The sequence below is a fragment of the Bidens hawaiensis genome, unplaced genomic scaffold (assembly GCF_021521415.1).
Source record: "Bidens hawaiensis isolate Kalapana, Puna unplaced genomic scaffold, B.hawaiensis_p1.1 tig00000636_1, whole genome shotgun sequence".
NCBI classification, from domain to species: Eukaryota; Viridiplantae; Streptophyta; class Magnoliopsida; order Asterales; family Asteraceae; genus Bidens; species Bidens hawaiensis.
The window spans coordinates 801,686-823,531 of NW_027491038.1; the positions used below are offsets into that span (position 1 = coordinate 801,686).

A 21,846-nucleotide genomic window follows, 5' to 3' on the forward strand; every position below is an offset into this window, starting at 1 on the left:
TACATATATACAACTCATGCTTAGTCTTATCTTGACATCTCTTGTACCTTGGGAGGTGCTTGAGGATACCTTGTAGCCATTGTTTGACTAATCCTTTCCTGATTTCTTTCCCATCCTATAAAAATAAGTAAATTAATAACCCATATATATGTATGTGTCACACTTCTAATACAAAATGTGTCACTAATAAACGTATAGTAAGAGCATTCTCAACTCATTCTTTAAAATTGTTAAACCCATATAATTTATGGTAAATATTAAGAAAACCATCAAAATCACCTCTCCAATCCATTCCCTATTATATGGATGAGTTATATGGCAACTAAAGTAAAACTCTAAATATAGGGACTCAATTTTGATCCATACCATATAATATATCACCTATCCTCCAATCACCATTCACTATATAACAAGACAAAAGAGAAAAAAGTAATAAAGAATTAATTTATGGATATGAATAGGGAATAGAATGTGAAAGAATTTTAAAAAATGATAGATAAATTTGTGGAATGGTGTTTTTTAGCTAAATTATAGGGAAAAATATATGGAATGAGCTGTGGATGCTCTAAATGTGTACCTTGGAAAACGATGAATCCTTGGTGCTCAAGTTGTCGATATTGTTGACATAACGCGCAATGGTGACAAAAGAGATGAAGGCAATAGTCGCTAGACAAACTTCCTTTTAGATGCCAAATTCTTCTCATTTTAGTGCGATACAGGCCGTTGTAAAACGTTGCCAATATGAAACCTATGACACACCCTTCGTAGCCAATGGTACCGAAACATTGCTCATGCAATAGAAAATATGAAATCAAATCAACGAGTTCCATAAATCCCGCGTGTATTATGTATAGAAAGCAATATAGCGCACCAGGTTCACTCCAAACTGTAATGTTTTTTTAAATAATAAATTTAAGTCAGTTGTTGCTTGCAGTTAGGATGTTTAATGCCTTGTTCAGTCAGTTTTGATGAAAATCCGTTGTCAAACCGCTAACTATGGTTTCAAGGAACAACAAACCATATGTCCAAATTCGACAATACTACAAAACAACCATTTGAGACATTCAAAATGGATGCAAATCGTCGTTTATGGCCGATTTGCAACTAGTTTCAGCGGTTGCTTAAATCCTCGTGACTTTTGCAACCATCTGGCTTGAGTCGCTAATCCAATTGCTAGTGTTGCAACCGTTTTTGTTTTTCACAAATATCAGTCATTTTTACCTATTTTTGTGGTAGTGCGGGTTGGTTTGGTTAGACATACGAGCTTGCTGGTACGACGTTTTGAACTGATTTTTCTTTTCATATCATTAGTTTCTTTTTCAATTTCTAAAATGATAAAGATGATTTATGACTATTATATATGCATAACCATATATTCAAAAGTAGAAAATATATAAATAATAAAAGTTAAAGAGACAATTCGGTCCCTAAAGAGACATCCTGATGGTCAAATGATGTGCCCTATAATAAAAAAGCTGGTTGTTCAAATCATGCATGATATAGAAAATCTAGGAACTATTGTTAAAAAAACAAACAATTCCTTTACACTACGAGTATCAAGCTCTAAATGGAACTATACCGTTAAATGGGCAAACCATAAAAACCAAACCCTCGAATCTCATATCTGACTATTTTATCGATTTGGTCCGTTTCTAGGGGTTCAAAGAATAGGGGTTTTAAAGAGGTTTACTTGTTTCTCCTTGGTTAACAATTTCTGCAATCTTTCCAAATGCAACACATGGACAAAGAAGAACCAAGAAACCTATAAAAACAAAAATATAAAACATTTCATCTCAAAACAATAAAACATGTTTAGACATTATTAATTAATGGTTTAAGGATTCATATATACTTGTTTTAAGGTCAGAGAAACAATCACAAAGGCCTATGGACCAACTGTGTCTTTGATTATGGTAAAGTAACATTGATTCAGGACCCATGATAAAAGGTGGTCGAGGATAAGGAGGCGGAAGGCCACCATAGTTTGGCCAAAACATTGGTGGCATTTGGTGGTTGTTTTGCATGTTGGGTGGTGCTGGCGACGGAGATTGGTGGCTGATTTCCGGGGTTGATGATGGCTGTGAGGCTGCATTTCGTTGGTGAATTTGAGGTTGATTTGAAGCTTCCCTCATTGTTTTAATTCATTTGTAAAAGAAAGAAAGAAAGAAAGAAATAACATTTGATTAATGTTTCATTTGTAGAGAAAAATGCATGGTTTTAGAGAATTGTTCCATGATCACCTCAAAGTTTTAAAGATAGAGATTTATAGAGAAAATGCTTGGTTTTAAAGAAAAAAAACGGTAAAAAAAACCTAGTCCAGATTTTAAAGGTTTTTGGGAACTCAATGCCAACAGAAATCGGTCAGTAATTGATGGGGAACTCATTGCAACCTCATAAAACTTGTTGGTAATCCACCGGAGATCAAATTACCCACAACCAAATTTTCAACGTAGCATCATTGGCAGTCACAAACGAAATCGTCTTTTGTTAATACTCATTTATTTAGCAGTGTGCCAATCCACTGGTGGGACCAATTATAAAACTAGATGGTGCTATAAAGAAAATAGAGATAAAAATAAAGTATAGTTACGTAAAATAAAATCAGACATCTAAACAATCGAATGGTCCTATAAATAAAATAGAGAAAGATATCATATAGTTAACCCTCGTTGATGCTATAAACAAAATCGCCAACACAACAATGCTTCCAAAAACGATTTACACAAAGGCAAACACAAGTAATCCAGAACTTTTTTCAGATAAGACTCGAAACAAACTCAAATCTACAATTCTTTGTATTAATAAAGTTTACACGAACTCTAATTCTTAAGCCTCAAGAGTCACCAAGTACGCACTCGTGCTAACCATATACCTATGTAATGAGAATTACATAACCAAGGTAAACTAAAGCTAGTTTAAGCCACTAATCTCACATTTACTTAATTAAACTCATCTCCAAATCTAATAAGTAGAAGCACTTTAAATTTTGAAGACTTTGCTAATCCAAACACCACTTAAACTATCTTAACAACATATGCCAGTGTGCCGAACTTAATGCGTATAAAAATTTTCAAACGAAAACGCGTAAAAATACAAGATAAGTAAAATTTTCTAAAAAAAATGGCTACCATAAGCAACACAGAGAAGATGATACTGAAGAAGATAAATAAAAATACAAGAAGCTCCTGAAACTGTGTTTTATACACACTCAACAATAACATGTTATGGTGACAAAACATACAGAGATCAAACATCAATCGAACAAAAAATGACACATTCTCAGACCGTTGTTACATGATGGAGCATCGGCTTTTCTCCTCAGTTGGTTGTACATTGGCTTGCATCCTGTTTGGCTCGTTCGGGTTGTATGTGAACTCAGTTGTATCAAGCCCGTACTGTTTTAAACACAACAAAAACAAGGCTCCGTTTTCAATATTGTATAAACAAAGCTCTTGTTATAACTTAAGGAGAAAAGTCATATAACACAATATAATATGTAGTCATGTAGAGGTTTGGGTGTGTGTTTCGGCAGTGAACATCTGATACTGAATAAACTCAGAAAAGGATAACTAGTCGAGTAGTCGTAACAAAATGAATTATAAAAATAATGTTTGTATGTGCTTCTACTGTCCAGAGTTATTAAAATCAGACACTTCGATATTGAGTGTATTTTGTTAATTCTGAGTGTAAACGAGTCAATCCGTTCATCAGCTACTCGAGATCGGCTCACTAAAAGCTCAAATTGTGGCAAGCTTAAATGAGCCCAAGCCTAAAAATAAGCTTCTGTAATAAAGGAGCCTGAGCCCAAGCTTCACTTGTAGAGCTCGAGCTGGCGCGTGAACCTAAACAAACCTATTATTAATATAAATTATATTTTATATTCATTTATATGATTATTATTATATATAAACTTACGATAAAAACAACTAAATAATATATTTATGTTATATATATAAATTACAATTATAGAATATATATATATACATATAAAATAAATGAAATGTATATAAACTAAATTATAAATAATAAACGAGCCAAGCCCAGCCCAAGCCGAGCTCGAGCATGAACAACTACTCACAAGCCAAGTTCAAGCTCTAGAAATAGAGTTTGAAATAACCCGAGCTTGGGTTTGAGCTCTTGTAAATTAAACAAGCCAAACTCTTGTCTATTTTAAAATATTTGTACTTTCTATTTAATATTCATTTATAAAATATAATTTATTCTTTTTCTAATAATTAGTAAGATTTAGTGTATAGTATGAATGTAAATATGCAGTTTTGTTAAGTTTTTTATTCTTGCCAACATCTCAATATAATTCATTTAAAAAAATTTGAGTTGCGTCCAACATAAAGTACATTTGTCTTTGTTAAAAGTATTTTTTTTGGTTACGTAATATCCAAAAATACTTTCAGTTGGATACAACTCCAAGGAAACTACTTTTAAAGATTACAATAGTTTTAAATATACTTCAACAAACTAATCAATCACATCACTTAAAAAAGTGAATATAAAACTTCACCAAAACACTAACTAAGATTATTAAATTCTCTAAGTTTAAAGACTAGTAAAAAGTGAAATACACGCTCACCTTTTCCCTCATTCGTGTACTCCATGCATCATTTCTGCTTGGACGGCTATCAAGGGTTCCAGTAACCGCAGGAGGTGTTGCAGGAACCGGTTGCCTGTTGATCAATGGCTGTCTTTGCTGCCTGGGGCCCGCTATGTACTCATCATCACTGTCATATTCAGCAGGACTGTTTGCAGCGCGTACCATAAGAGCTAACAAGAACACAAGAGCCTGCAAATCGACACGTAATCAATATTTGAAAGCTAATGCAAGTGTGATAACTATTATACCTACAGATGGCAAAAAGTAGGCTGATAAAATAACGGGCCAAACAGGTCAGGTCGGGTTGACCCAAATCATTCTTTTATTAATTATTTTTTTTCACACTTTTATAAATAACTAGTGTCGAATATGATTAAAACTGTAATATAATGTCGATAAGAATCTATTTTTTTATATAATAATTTAGGAAGTTGTATGCACTAAAAATCCACTTTGGGTGTTGTTTGACCGTTTGACCAATTTCCTTAAGCTATTCTTTTGATATACCCATTAGACATAATAGGTCAAAACAGGATGGGTTGGGTTGAATTGACCGACCCAAATCATCCAACATTTTCACACTTACATAAATAATTAGTGCTGGGTATGATTAAGAGTTATATTATGTAAATGGTAATCTATTCTTTTTAATAAAATCATTTAAGACGTTTTATGACCCGTTTGACCTATTGAACGATTTTCTTAAGTTATTCTTTTTATTTACCCGTTAGAGGCCGAAATCAACCCACTCATTAGTAAACGAATCAACATTCGCATCTTTGAAATAATACTTTTATCCTATTTACATGATTTTCTAAACATACAAGTGCAAGATATATTACCAACATACCTCCAATACAACAGCCCCGAGAGCAACCCATCTGCATATTTTCCAGTTTTTCTCCAGAAATCCATATATCCTGTCGAAATTTGCGGTCTTGTCTAGTGGGATTTCCTGAAGACCATAAGTATGCTCAAAGAATTAGAACTAGATAAATACAAAACGGCTACATAATATAATAATAATCAAAACAGTAGTTGAAAGTAAACTAACAGATTTCCAGCTTTTGTCAAAAAAGATGAAAGCAACACATCCCAATTCCACCAGAATTAACAAGATCACGAGAACAGAGTACTACATTGAGTCAAGAAAATCAACTCAAATAGGGTTAATTTATATTGAATAACGAATCAACCACTAAGTTAAAGAAAAATGCTTTTAAGGGAACATGCCAAACTGTTAAAAAGTAGCCGAAATGTGTTTGCAACCAACTACATTGCTTAATATATTCGATAACTTACAAAATTTTTGGAAAATAACCAAAAGTGTGGCAGATCAACCCAACAACACCGAGCATATTTTGACCTATCATAACAAAATATGCCCGTTTTGACATTTTACCTTCTTGATTAACTGTTCCCATGTAAGTTACTCCCTTTTACATAAAATACACACACATATAGGTAAAAGGGACTCATTCTTATCGGAACAAAAATTGTATGTTGAGAACTGCGAGAACCGCATAAAGCACTTGTACCTAGTGCATTGATGATTTAATGGGATAGTGGGTAGGTGGTTATGTAAAATTGTAAATGCCTTATCACTTTTAAAGCTAAAGGTACAACTTCATTAGTGGTTCTCGCAATTCTCAACATTTTTGTTGTTCTGATTTGAACGCCTTCCCACAAATATAAGTTTGAGTGTGTAGTTGAGTCATGAAGTAGAAAGGATACACAAGTTAGGCAACATCCACTTCGAGTTGCTGCTCCGATGCAACCAAAAACAGATATGATAAAGAGAGCTGCACCAATGCCAATAAATAGATAAATGAACCTGCACAAAACAAGGTAAATTAATTAGTAACTAATCATATTATAGTTTCAGTTCAGCTACTAAAAAATTGACATAAAAGTTTTGTAATACTAAAAATTATAAGCCTAACAAGTTGATGCACAGTTTACAATATGCAAAATCCGATAATTATATATATAAGAGGTTCTTGGATCCCAAAAACAACATAAATATAATAATATCTAGATTTAACACATACCAAGCTGTAGGCAAGTTATCAAAAATGCTGCTGCTAGACAATGCAACAGCCATCAACATCGGCCGACCAAGCTTAACCGACTCTCCATTTGGCGGTTCAAAGTCACCCTTTGCAGCATTTGTATACATAATAAACATGTAAACTCCATATCCCACCATAGCCAAACCAACAAGTGTCAATAAGAAGTTCAAAAGCTTCAACAAACACTCCAAAAACCCCTTACAACCCATACTTGTATTATCAACCTTCAACTACCTCAAACCAACAATATTATGTTCTTAAATTCTTATCAACTACTTCAATCCTACATCACAAAACCCAAAAAAATAAATAAATTCAATAAAAAATGAAAAAAAAAATCACAAAATACAATAAAATGTTTAAAAAATCAAGAAACTATCAAACCCCATGAAATCAAACGAATTTATAATAAAGTTTTAAACTTTATGAACAATAATCAACGAATTCACAATACCCAAGTGGCGGATCATCGAAAAAAACCCGATTGATCCGAAACTGGATTGAATTTATAACAAATATTGGATAAATCTTGATTAAGAAGACTTACAGATGTTGATGTGGGTATTGATGATCGGTGGGTGTGTGTCAGATTATGGATTGGTGGAATTGAAAAGTGGGTGTGAGAAATTGATAATCGATTAGAAGAAAAAAATATTATAAAGTTTGAAATTTTTTGGGTTATATTTTTATTTTTTAAAGAATGTTATCCCTGGCTAAAATGAGAAAAACTTTATTCAATTGCTGGCCCTAATTGTTTTTGTGTGTGGGACCAGTGTCACGTCACGATGCCCGCCAAACCGGCTATTACCGAAAGTATATTATTATATTTAATTAACGGATTTGTTTTTGGATGATGACTTGATCGTGCTGATAAATCATAATCTAGACTTGTTTAATAATTTATTAAGTTGATTACTTGTGTTATATTTTTATTTAATATGTTTAATAATTAAAACTTAAAAGAAAACGCCAATGAGCTAGTTGTGAAGTTGTAAGGGAGAGACTTAGTGTTTCATGTGACCCAAGAGAGTTGTGTATTCAGGCGAGTGTTCACAGGAGTTGGTCTTATGTGAGGGTTTCATTACCCTCAATAGCAAGATCGCGTCCTTCATTACGAGCTTGTACACATGCTTCTAGAGCTACTCGATTAGCTACAGCACCAGGTGCATTTCCCCAAGGCTGCCCTAACGTTCCTCCACCGAACTGTAGTACAAAATCATCCCAAATATCTCGGCCAAAGCAGGCATATGCCAAACGTGAATACCTCCCGAACCTACAGGCTGAACACCTGGTAGAGAGACCCAATCTTGGGTGAAATAAATACCGCGACAAAGCAACGTGCACCCTGATTTCCGACCTAGCCCCTCCGGTCTTGCCAACGAGCTTGTCAACCGAGTCTTTTTTCCGGATCGAAAGATGAGTGTGTCCCAATGTGATGAATTTAGTCAGTAGCTCATTCAAATGATTCGTTGGTCGTTAGAAAAATGAAACAAAACAATTGATGGGATATTGGGGGCACATTATTTGATTTGTGTTCAACTTGTTTTGACTCGTTATTCAACACACTTAAGTCTCTACTCTCTTTCATTATGATCATTTTCTGCTTTAATGATGCATAATTGTATCTTAAATACATTGGTTGTAAAAATAGAAAGGTCATGATTATCAACCATGCATTTGGTGATCCGAGATCCGAACAATTTCATTTAGTCTTTGATAATGACAACTCATAATGCCTCACCGAACATTTAAGATGAGTATTACATCCCTGTAACTTCATAAATTAATGACTTTTTAAGAAGAAGATAAAAAATAATACCTTTAGGTTCTCTTTCTATTAAATAAAATATAAGTATTCAAAATCATTTATTTTTTTAACTTTCACGTGATACATAGTATATTTTTAGTTTTGACTAAACTTTTACCGGTCATTAGAGGATTAATCCTTGCATTTTTCGAAGTTGTCCAAAGTTATTTGGTAAAACAATATATAATTAAATAAATACAACTATTGATTTCATGAATACTTTTCTTAAATAGATTTTACTATTATTCAAGTATTTAAAGTATTGTTTTGATAAAGAGTAATTTCAGAAATATATTATATCATTTAATTAGTTATTTAAATATTTCTCCTTGGGATGAATGTAGTATGAATTAATTGAATGATATGGCGAAGTGAAGACATACGCTCCCCGTCAACAAGACAACAACAAACCTCATCAACTACTTCCTTCGTATATTCCTTGGTTTTGACATTTACAAAAACACACAAACACACACTGACATACTGATGCACACATATACATGTATTTATATTTTCATATTATATATGTTGATTGGAGATAAAACTTTCATCAACCAAATAAATTCAGTAAATGTTTGGATAGAGTTGATACTAATTTTAAATTTATAATTAATTAGTTAGCATTAAACTAGATAAACATTGACTAAATTGTGAGAAGAAGACTGATTATTGATATGGACATGAATTACAAACAAATATTTATTTTTATTCATAGTTTTAAGTTGCAATAGTTTCAATTTGCAATTTGCATACCACAGGCACACACTCTTAAAATCAGTGTTGTAAAATTCGGATTCTAAGGCCTTGAAATTTGAGATTCCAAGGTTTTCAGACATCAACCTTGTCGCCTTTTCCCAACTCGGTCACCATTACTCGCCAAGGTCCAACTCGGTCAAAAGTATGAGTACTCGGCCTCCAAGGTCAACTCGGCCAAAAAAATTTTTGTTATTTTTTTAGTAACAACAAAACATGATATATTTTTTCCATGTGAATTATGCTTATTTTGACGTGTATTATGTTTATCTTAACATATATATAATATCCAATACTTATTTTATGTTATATATTTATCATGTCCGAGTACAAGCCACTCACCGAGTACTCCAAGTACTCCCTACAAGGGGTCATACGCCTAAAGACCGCCTAACGAGTTTTACAACATTGCCTAAAATACTATCCAGATAAGTAAATATCAATCTTTAAACAAGTTGATTTGAGTAAAATATAATTTATATAAGTTTGCTTGGATTCAAATTATATAACATTTAGGTTAAACCTAGTTCAGTCAAGGTTCACATTATACTTAGGTTAAACCTAGTTCAGTCAAGGTTCACATTATACATGTTCCTCAATAAAACTGCTAACTTGAAACATGTCCAAATGGATCATAACAACCACAACCATAATTACTAATCGACGTTGACACTGCTGCCTCCAACATTTCCACCACCATCCGCCACACTACCTGCACTAGAGCAACGCTATGAGACAACAAATTATTTTATGTTAAATCCAATTAACATGAATCCATATTATTTAGTTAACCATGTGAATTAAATCATAACTAGAGAAACTTTTCATTGCTTTTCGTCACTAAAAATAATGGTCTTTGAAATGTCAAAAAAGAAATTGTTGACTACAATACAAATACTAATTTAAACTAAATTAATCACTAACTCAATGTGTCATGGTCCAAATCCAATAATGCACGATGTTATGCAATTTAAACAAACTATTGACATGATACTTGATTGGATACGAATGCATCATAAACCAAACCCGGCCAAACATCTGAAAATCAAAATTTACAGGGCAATTTGGGTTATGCTCTATTAGGACTTGGTCAATAAAAATTGGTTGACTACAATACAAATACAAATTTAAACTAAATTAATTACTAACTATATGTGTCATTGGAAACCAGTGTTAAGGCTACGAATATTTCTTAGGGACAAGGGGCCATATTCATAATCAAATAACTTAACATCCCGTCACATTTTACATATCCTTGGTCAACAAAACTACTTCATCTTTAAAAAATTCTGTTTCTGAAATATATACACAAATAAGATCAGCCTCTCTCCGGGATTAACAACACACCTGTCTTCAAAGATGAGCCTCATCTTTGAAGACAGGTGTGTTGTTAATCCTGGAGAGAGACATGGTCCTCACCAAATGGCATCAAAAGCTTACAGAATATAGGATCAAATACACAAATTTCCTAGGTTTTGGTTTAACTAAAGCGAAAATTCCTAAAATAAGCGTTTACGAAAACGTTTTTCAGGTTTTAGATAATATAGTCGTGACGAGTAATTTGTATAACCAACTAAAACTTGATGTGTCTTTAAACTAACCATAACAAACATATTTACTAACCATTTACTCGTCACGACTAAATAAATTTTATGCCTCGTAGTCAACGCCCATGAGTAATTCACAAGTTCTTTAGTCACGAAAAGTAGATTGTAAGGTTAAACTAGTCGCAGCGAGTTAATTACTAACAAACTACTCGTCTAAAGAATGTAAACCAGGTAAGCTAGTCGCCGCAACTAAAGGATGCATGAATTACTCGTGGACGTTGATAACAAGACGTGAAACTTATTTAATCGTAACGGGTAAATGAGCAGTGAATATGCTCATTATGGTTAATTTAAAGGCACGGAGCAAGTTTTAACTGGTTCTACAAACTACTCGTGTGTAGTTTATAAACTAATCGTCACGACTAGTTTATAATACCAATTTTAGGAATTTCTTGCTAATAACACTTAAAACCTGAAAAACGTTTTCATAAACGTTTACTTTGAGAATTTTCCCTTAGACTAAAACTTCACAGATTATCATGTCTGATTTCTTTAATAAAGTACTATACATGCAAGGCACAATATTCATCCCTCACGTGCCTATCCACAACATCAAAACACATCCATCAATGACTATCTATAGTAGGACTACAACCTAGGCGAAAAGAGGCAGAAAGAAGGAATTTGTCATCCAGAAAGAAGAAAAAAATATTATTATATGTGTTACATATACATACATACATATACATATTATTATTATATTAATATTATAGCCCCTACACCATTACACCATAAAAACAAATTCTCACGTTGCTGACTGGATGCCACACATCACAAAACGCCACTATTTGTAACCCCTGCTAGGCATAGCCGTTTTCATACTATTATTATATTATTATGTGTGTGTTACATATATATACATACATAAATATGTAAGCCCCATATTATTACACCAACAAAAATTGTTAGCCAAAAACAAGACAATTGATTTAGGTAGCATAGATCCAACTTCGTGTATCGGCTTGTGTCAAGCTAATTTACAGGATTAAATAAGATTTCTGTATAAAGCCGTTTAGCAATGCCAATGACAAACCAAAAACCTTCCCATTGCATTTCTCATATTCTATATTTTGTTCACTACAAAGAATAACAATTTAAAGATCATATATGATTATAAACATAAACCAATTGCAAACACATTGCCAATGATGCCATCTCAGTTTTATTCTAACAAACCTTATAAAAAATAAATTACCAAACTATCTATAAAATTGCTTAGAAGATAATCAAGAATGCATCTCTAGCAACGCATTTACATATTGTACCATATTTAAGATCATAAAGACCATCATATTATTTTTAGTACGAACAAATATCAGAATAAATAAGAGCAGAATAACCAAAGTACCCACTCATCCAACAACATATAATTCTACAAAAATCCAATTACCTATAAAATGTAATTAACTTCCACAAAACATGTTTTAGTAAAATATTTTTAAACCAAATATTGTGTAAAACACCATGACTGTATTACAATTCATAAAAGATGTTAGGCCAAAATAATCCATAAACCAAAACAATATAATTCGAAAACAAATTCTAATGACGCTTATATAAGCATCAGTTCTCCAAGGTGATGTAGCATCAAAAATATGCTTTCAGACGCAAATTACCCATTTGACAATAGAGATTCATCATATGCCAAAAACAAAAAACATAAAGAAAAAACAAGAAAAGCGATCGGAACCTGTCGGGATTCAATGTTTAACATCAATCAAAATATGTCAGTGGATTGACAGACCATTGAATTTTATCGTCACCTCGCCTTCTTTAATAACATTAATATTTAATCGCTCAGAACTTCTTAGAGGTATTGCTACCATCATCGACAAGATTAGATCTTGTTTCCGGAGCAAGTATGTTTTCCTCATAGCGAATAAATTATCAAGTTAAAACTAATAGAAACTTAAAACAACATATTTAAAACGTAAGAAAACTAGAATAAAAAAAAATCAATGAAAATTTATTTAGATGATGAATGAGAATGAATAAGAGTCTGGTAGATGGATAAATAAATAGAGGCATGAAGATGGTTGGTTGCGGCGGAGCTCAAAACCCTAAATTTGTCATTTACAATTTGAAAAAGGGATTGCTTGGGCTGCATGATAGCCCACAGCTCCTTTAAACTTTTGTGTGGATTGGGTGTGAAGGTAGTAAAACTGGTTTTTGGGCCCAAAGTGATTCAGATCAAGTCAAAAACTATTTTGTTTTACATAATGTATTATGTAATCATAATTCATAACTATAACTATATATATATATGTATTTACAGCTATAAAATATATACCGGTTGTGTTTGGGGCAAACTTAAGCTGAGATGGCGGTCAAGTGAGCCCACGTAAGGGTGATCATGGGTTCAACGAACAAGACTTACCCGGGACTGAAACCAAAGATAACAAATGACGAGGACCGAGGATTGGATCACTTATGATCTGCTAAGTCTTGGGTTTGTCGATCAAGTTTGGACAAACAACTCTAAGCTTGGGTTTTTTGTGTGAAAGCATCAAAATCAACATTTTGTGTGTTTATTCTAAAGCTCACTGTTATTCTAGAGAGGGAACTTTATAGGTGTGTGATTAGACTGATCATGTTATGTGAACCGATTGATGGCCATCAAGGACATAAGTGCAAAAGTTGAAGACAGCAAAGATGAGTATGCTAGGGTGAATGTATAGGCATATACATGCATTCCTCTAGACATTCTCATAAGTGCCTATTCCTATTGATGCATACCTTCCGGGGAGTTTCTTAGTTATATTAGAGATTTAGAGGGCTTTATGAAGTCTTGAGTGGGCTATAAGGTGCGAGCGGCAAGGCTATTATCATGGAAAATATTTTGGATTGTCAGGGTGAGTACACACAAATATTGATGACACAAGCATTTATTAGAGAGAATATGTTAAGAGTTGAAAAACCCTTTTGGCTATGAGGAAACTGTTTTTAATATGTAACAAGTTTACATGGTAGATATGTGAAGTAAATATACTTAACAAAGAGAAGGGCACACATTATAAAACCAAAGAGAAAATATCTAAGATATACCATATATTAAACAAAACAAATATACGCGTAAGTTGATGTATCATGTATGTGTTTGATACTAATTTGATAAAAATTTAATAAATAATAGTTTATGCTTTGCCTTTTAATACCTTTTTGATCTGGTCAGGTACCAATCCTCAATTCGTCACAAGTAAATCTCGTTTTTTCTTAAAAAAAAGAGCATACCCAAAATATGTTTATATGAATCCGTTTATATATAGTATATGAGTTGCACTTCAATTTATCTTTATAAAGGTGTCAAACGATGTATGTTGGCGATAAAGCTTGGCCATACTCTTATGGTTGCAATAACAATATGATAGCAAGGTATATATATACGCAATTGTTCACTGTTCATTTTAAATAAATAAACACTAGGTGCTCATTGCAATCCTTATTCCAACCTTTGCCTTGCTTATCTAGAGTTGACCCAATAACGTTTGAATCATGTGCGCAAACACAAACCCCATTTGCTTTATATAACTTTATGTAAATTAACTCTTTTGTAAATAAGTTGTAAGTTACTTTCCGCAATTTTAAGTTCTTCAGAGTTTTGTGTTTTCAAGCGGTTGATTAATCCCCGAGTTTACTAATGGACCAAGATAGGAGAAAGCAAAACCAAACTGCAAGCAATATGACGGTACACCACCAGAAAAAAGGCTTTTAATGACTCGCATTGCGAGTCATAAATGGGTATAGATGACTCGCAAACGCTAGTCATTGATAGCCCAGTCATAAATCAATTATGACTCGCACTCGCGAGTCATAACTTATGACTCACATTTTATGACTCGCCTTTATGACTCACATTTCATGACCCGCGTTTATGACTCGCATTTATGACACGCTTTTATGACTGCAATTTATGACTCGCAAATTTGCGAGTCATGGTATTATTTAAAAAAATATATTTTACTATTTTATTATTATTAGTATACTAATATTTAAATTAATTAAAACAATTATACAAAATAAACCTTTCATTTCATTTCTTAATTAAACATCCTACATCAAAATGTTACAAAAATTATTTGTTTAGTCAATACAATAAATCATTCTTGGAAAACAAACTGAACCGCATAGCTCGACCATTCTTCGCGAACCGCATCCGTGTATACCTCTTTGCCTCCACCAACCTAAGAAGAAAAAAAAATACGTTACAAACTTGGTCGGGTCAAAACATATTCGATCAAAACAAGCCAATACAAACCAATAAGCAAAAGAGTAAATTACACCTACATTGTTATTGACGAGTATGTCAAGTCCGTTACGAACTATCTCCTTCATGAAGTTAAGATATAATATCCGCACTATATACTTCCCTTTATTTATAGCAACACTATAATCTAATGTTCAGAAAATGAACCTCAAAAGCTATCTTTTCAACCAAAAAAATTACCAAATTGTGTAGGGCATCCAGCATACCTGTGCATCAGAGGCTGCAACTGCAATAGTAGCCTTAACATCAGCAGCACAAATTCTAACATCAGTTAGACCTATATGCAACTTTTTAAAACGTTTAATAGTGGTTTTAACAGTAGCATGCCGAACTAAAAATCAGTGAAGCAACAAATTACGTACCGGGAAGGCGGGAATGATTGACGCTGGTTTGTTATTATTTGTGAACGCTTAACCTGCAAAAATCATAAAACAATTTAGGTTGTAGTAAACTCAACAAAATTGTAAGCCTAAAATATCAAAATTTGCCGTGAATCCATTACCATTGGTAGATCAACAACCTAATTAAACCCAAAAGTCAAAACTATTGAATTTCCGAAAAAAAAAAGTTGGAAGGGGCATTTTATCAAACATGTGGAATGCTTTTAAAATTATGATTTAAAACATATAATCAGATTAAAGCCACTGAACCATATCAAGATAAATATCAAATGTTTGAAATCATAATTTATTTGACAAACTTTACACTCATTTTATATTTCATATAAAATTGATATATTTTACATGTATATTTTTATAATACTATATAGTATATGTTGCTTACATGTGTGTTGGCTGCTAGATTTTGCTATGTTCAGGGAATGAAAACTTCATCTCCAGTTTGGAAAACCTATTTGATTATAAGTTTGGCTGAAAATGTTCACCATCAATCATTCCAGCTCGCCATAACTCTAACACCAGTAAAAGCAACGTATCATCATACTGAAAAGTTCATAATCGTTGAATCAAAAGTATACAACATTTCTCTTTTTCAAGTTTACTAACACCAACTTTGGTCTCTTTCAGAGTATCTCAGAACCATAAAACACACAAAAGCCAACATCAATTTCTTTCTTAAGTTTGTTAAGCGTATAGTTGTTTAGCGACACGTTGATAACTTAATATAAATAGATTTTATCTCAAGTTACATACTGAAAAACTTCAAACAAATAGAAAAAATAAAAATCCTACATGCTAAGTATTTTAAATGTGAACTCTAAAGTTGTAATCTTCGTTGATATAAGAATCCATTTGCTGAATAAAGTAGCAAGAATGTTCATGCCAATACAAAACATAAAATACCATAATTGTTACAAAATAATAAAACTTACAAAAACAGTTTACAGAAACTTGTAAATCAAGTGCAAGTTTGATAATCTTAATTCACCAAGATAATCGAAATCGAAACCCAACCATTATATGCAACTAAGAGTACATCAACTAATATTACTGCAATTTAAGAAACAATTACAATACATAAATAGAAGTTTGAGCAGGATTGAATACACCATAAACAAACTATGCTTTTTGAAAGTAAGTTGGGATCTTTTATTTTGATAGGCAGAGCATTCTCTATGATAATGTTGTTGGAACACAACCCTAAATTAGAGAAGTAAATCAACAGAATACACATCGTCAGATTATAAGCATAATAAATAGATAGAACTCAAACTCTAAATCAGTAAAACCAAAATATTTGAACATACTTGGGGAGGCGATTGATGGTGAAATCACCCATGAATATTTCCAGAGTGACCTCCGGTGGACCTCCTTTACAGTGGTGGAGAAGGAAAGGGGAAAGATATCCGGATACATGACATGAGGGGTGTTTAATTTTTTATTTTTATTCATAAATTCTTGTTTTTTCATTTTATGACTCCTAATTTTCTAATTTTTAAAAAACATAACTCTTTTTCTATGACACACACATTTGCGTGTCATAAATAGCCGCGAGTCATAAATTGTTAGCCATTAAAAGCTATTTTTCTAGTAGTAGTAGAAAGTCCTCGTCTTGTAGACCCACTTTCGGGCGTTCAACTTGTAGGAATTTCTTTATGCACTTCAAGTTTCAACTTCAATGTATGCCTTGATAAACAAATAAGCAAATCAAGTGATTGAAGAAAGATATAGTCCCCATCCTTTCGGTCGAGCTGAATTCTATTTCCTCGTTTCCCCCCATCTGGCGTCGGCTAAGATTTCGTTGTCCCTTTACGATATGACTAGGCCCTCTTTTCCGCTTCACACAAAAGCACGCTCTGAAGCAAAGTTCGCAACTAGTAGCCTCATGAATTAATCGAGTAGCTTCTTTCCAACACCATGAATTAGCTAGTAAGTTGACATTCGGTGAGAAGTCCTAAAACATACTAGCAACAAAGTGAACCCATTAACTAAAGTGTAGTACGATGTTCTCATGCTAGGGGCACTAAAAACCATAAAAAAAGGTCTATTAACTTTCTTGGATAAAGATCCAGTTCTTAGCTTAGTAAGATAATCGACCAGTTTCATAGCATGTTGGCAACATGATTATTGCTTACTATTCTTTTGAGTTTTGACAACAATTCATGAAGAGAAGACATCCAACACCTCATAGACCTTTATCCAAGGTGGAGAGCTAGAATGACCACTCATTCGACTATTCTAGAGCCTATTCTAACTCCAACATAAAAGAAGGTCCTACAACTTGTGTGAAATCAATCGCTTGAGAGCTTTGAGCTAGGTTACAGACGAGAGGCTAGGTACGATTTCTTAGCGATTAAAGCAGAAAGAGATGAAAATGACTTTATCCTAGCTAAGAAAGATAATTAATCCATTTTCCAACAGGGAAGGATGGAAAAGTTCGACTGATAGGAAGATAAGTTGTTTGTGAGACAACCAGAAGACAATTTAGTTTATTGTTTGACTAATCTTTCATATTTTATGTTGCTTTTAGCCACTCTATTAGGAACGTATTGAGTGTTCTCTTTTTAACGACAATACGTTTGTATATCTGCAACAGTTGACACAAGATTTTTTTTTTCACTGGTGTATGAAATTTTCAATGTTTCGTTATGCAAGTTTTCGGTTAGGGTTACATGAAAAAGAAGATAAAACCATATCCATTACAAAATACATAATAAAAATATGTCGATCATCATTAGAAAATACATATTAAAGATTCAATAGTCTAACATTGCTTCCTACGGGTTTTCAATTTTTTTAAAGACAAAACTATTACATCGTATAGACAAACATTTCTAAGCAGCTATGTTTCAATATTACAAACACAACTATTGCTAAATATCAACAACTTGTTGATTACACAAATCGCACTTTACGAGCTTCATTACACACAAAAATCAAAAATAAAAAATCAAGAATCAAGAATTCATTTATTGCAATATCTAAACATGAAAGTGATAACCTAACAAACATTTTTGAAATTTTTTGTCTTTTCTTTTAAAAATATATATATTCTCTTTTCTCTCTCTTTATCCGCTAAATTTTGTTAATTGTTATTTATTTAACTTATTATAATTAAAATATAACTTTTAACTCTAGATGTTTAGTTAACCATGCAACTTGATTACTTTTAGTGTTGTTTATGTTAAAGGTTAAAATCTACATGGTATGTATTAATTAATCCATACACCCTCATTCCTCGTCAACTCTCTCATATGACCATGTCATGAATATTAAAGGTATAACCTTGAAATTTTATTGATATATTTTACAATAGTTACATGAGTTATATATAATAGTACAAGAAGCATAATTACAGAAAGTGTATCAATATAATAACTCATACAATCAACATAAAATAAAAAGAGATACGGGAAATCATCCCATATCGTTGATACCCCCCTCAAGCGAACAGGCGGAGGAGATACGTGAAGCTTGTCGCGAAAATCTTCAAAGAGAGGTCTCGGCAATGGTTTAGTAAAAATGTCTGCCACCTGAAGCTTGGTAGGAACAAAACGCGTGTGAAGCTTCCCTAATAAAACAAGCTCGCGAACATAGTGATAGTCAATGTCAATATGTTTGGCACGCTTATGTGAAACTGGATTTTGACTAAGAAAAATTGCACTCAGATTGTCACATAAGATAGTCGGACGACCGGTCGGTAAAGCATTTAAATCACGTAGAAGATGAGTAACCCAAATGAGCTCAGCAGCAGTGTTGGCCATGGCCCGGTATTCCGACTCACAACCGGAACGAGAAACTGTGGGTTGTTTCTTAGCACTCCATGATACAAGATTTCCACCAAGAAAAATGGAATAGCCATCTGTAGAGCGACGAGTTTCGATGCAACGAGCCCAGTCGGCATCCGAGTAGCTCAGTAACGAACCCGTAGGAGCGTTAGAAAAACTTAATCCATAAGTCATAGTCCCTTTGACATATCGAAGAATTCGCTTAACAAGCTGAAAATGATCAACCATGGGAGCATGTAGAAATTGACTTGCTTGATTTACAGCATAAGATAGATCGGGACAAGTGATCGTGAGATATTGTAATGCTCCGACCAAAGAACGATAATAAGTTGGATCATGAAACGGTGTGCCAGCGGAAAGAAAAACATCTTGTGTACTCAATGGTGTTGCAGCTGGTTTGGAGTCGAGTAAACTGGCACGCGTAAGTATATCATGAGCATATTTGGATTGACTTAAGAACAAGCCAGTAGAAGTATGAGAGGCTTCAAGCCCTAAAAGTAACTCAATGTTCCCATGTCTTTGATAGCAAATTCAGCATGCATGCGTTTTATGAAGCCTTTAATAGAGAGTTCATCATTTCCCGTGAGAATAATGTCGTCAATGTAAACAAGCAAATATAAGAGACACGAGCCCCTAGAAAATACAAAAAGAGAGGGATCTGATTGACTGCAAGCAAAACCTTGAGCAAGGAGAAAAGTACTTAAGCGTTGAAACCAGGCGTGTGGCGCTTGTTTTAGACCATATAATACTTTTTTAAGACGACATACATGATCCGGAAATTGCAAACTTTTAAAGCCAGGGGGCTGCTCCATATAAATCGTCTCACTTAGAAAACCATTTAGAAACGCGTTTTTGACATCCAGTTGATGGAGATGCCATTTACGGGTTACCGCAATAGATAAAACAACTCGAACAGTGGAAGCTTTAATAACCGGACTGAAAGTATGCGAGAAATCAAGGCCGGGTATTTGATTGAAACCTTGAGCAACTAGACGAGCCTTGAGGCGATCTATGGTACCATCGGCTTTGAACTTTGTGCGAAAAACCCATTTGGACCCCACGACGTTTGAAGGCGCGGGACGTGGAACAAGATCCCATGTTTGCTGATCATGCAAAGCTTGAATTTCCTCATTCATAGCTTGTGTCCAGTGAGGATTTTTTGAGGCTGTTTTGAAACCAAGAGGTTCTTTAGTGGTAAAAAGAGCATGATGCAAGCGGGAGGAATCGACAATGGCGATATTAACTCGATGTTTAGGTTTAAAAATACTTGCCTTGGCACGGGTGACCATGGGGTGGAGGGAGGTGGACGAAGTAGTGTTTGATGGTGGTGGTGTTGTTTGATGGTCTTGGGTTGTAGGGTCTGGGGATTGTGGATGGCGGGTCGGGGATTGAGGTGATGTAGGAATATTTGGTTGGGCAGCTTGGTTTGGGAAAATTGAGTTTGCAGGTAGGTGAGGTTGGGTCGTGGTTAGTGTAGGTGAGTTAGAATGTGTCATGGGTAGTGGTGTAGAGTGTGGGTCTATGCAAACAGGACATGGGCTGAGTGGTTTTGGGTTTGGGGTAGATAATGAGGCAGGGGGTGTTATTGGTTGAGTAACAATAGGGTTGTCTTCATTGTAGGTAGTGAGGAGAAGTTTAGTGAGATAAGTGGGAAGAGATGAGGAGAGAAAAGGATAACATGTCTCATCAAAAGTTGCATGCCGGGTAATATAGATGCGAGAAGTTGTAGGATCCAAGCACCGATATCCTTTATAATTGGAATGGTAACCAATAAACACACAAGGAATGCTTCTAGGAGCAAGTTTATGGGCTGAATAATCCCGTAGAAAAGGATAAACACGACAACCAAAAACCCACATATTCGCATAGTTCGGTTTTGAGTTATAAAGTAGCTCAAAAGGTGATTTATGTTGTAAAACTTGTGACGGTAAACGATTTATAATATAGGTTGCTGTTGAAAATGCATCAACCCAATATGAAGCTGGAATATGGGCATCAAATACCCGGATTAGGTAATATCGAAGTTACAAACAAACAACCATTTTTATTTAAAAAGGAAATAACATCATAATTAGTATAGCCTAAACGATTGTGCAATAACTCAAAAGATGCGTGGAGCTTAGGAATGGTGGCTACATGCGCTTGAAAAGAAGGACTTAGGATATAAAGGCCATTCACGTCTACCGCTGCCCAAGATTTTCCCGGTTAGACGATCCTGGAGCTGAAAAAAATGACGAGAAAATAAAACATCAATAGGATAGTCATCAGTAAGTTTGCTAACCGAGAGTAGATTTTTAGACAAATGAGGAATGACAAGAATATCTTTTAAAGGAATGTTTGAAATAGTTTTATTTCCAATATGAGAGACCGAGAGGGTATTACCATTACCAAATGCAACCTTGCTTTGACCCATGTAGGGTTGAGCATGATCTATATGGTGAGTGGAAGGAGCCATGTGAGCGGTAGCCCCCGAATTAACGCACCAATCTGGCAATTGATCATTAACATTGCACATGGAATGGAAAGCTTGTGCAAGATTTGCATTGGT

At 33.9% G+C, this 21,846-nt stretch overlaps 1 protein-coding gene and 3 non-coding genes across 4 annotated transcripts; all 4 read right to left on the minus strand.

The window, feature by feature from the left end:
• Positions 1 to 3,164: 3,164 nt before the first annotated feature.
• LOC143529959 (tobamovirus multiplication protein 2A-like) lies at positions 3,165 to 7,380 on the minus strand. The gene is made up of 7 exons (XM_077025628.1): positions 7,229 to 7,380; positions 6,661 to 6,964; positions 6,344 to 6,443; positions 5,664 to 5,744; positions 5,460 to 5,564; positions 4,589 to 4,798; positions 3,165 to 3,395 (listed from the first exon to the last, which is right to left on the minus strand). The coding sequence occupies exons 2-7, from the start codon at positions 6,888 to 6,890 to the stop codon at positions 3,291 to 3,293; spliced, it is 831 nt and encodes a 276-aa protein (XP_076881743.1). The 5' UTR covers positions 6,891 to 6,964; positions 7,229 to 7,380; the 3' UTR covers positions 3,165 to 3,290.
• Positions 7,381 to 12,403: 5,023 nt separating this feature from the next.
• On the minus strand, positions 12,404 to 12,498 carry LOC143530302 (small nucleolar RNA Z101). Its single transcript, XR_013134833.1, has one exon. It is a non-coding gene; the product is annotated as a small nucleolar RNA Z101 (small nucleolar RNA).
• Positions 12,499 to 12,527: 29 nt separating this feature from the next.
• On the minus strand, positions 12,528 to 12,616 carry LOC143530313 (small nucleolar RNA snoR14). The gene has a single exon (XR_013134835.1). It is a non-coding gene; the product is annotated as a small nucleolar RNA snoR14 (small nucleolar RNA).
• A 25-nt stretch (positions 12,617 to 12,641) lies between these two features.
• Positions 12,642 to 12,727, minus strand: LOC143530306 (small nucleolar RNA U61). Its single transcript, XR_013134834.1, has one exon. It is a non-coding gene; the product is annotated as a small nucleolar RNA U61 (small nucleolar RNA).
• Positions 12,728 to 21,846: the final 9,119 nt, after the last annotated feature.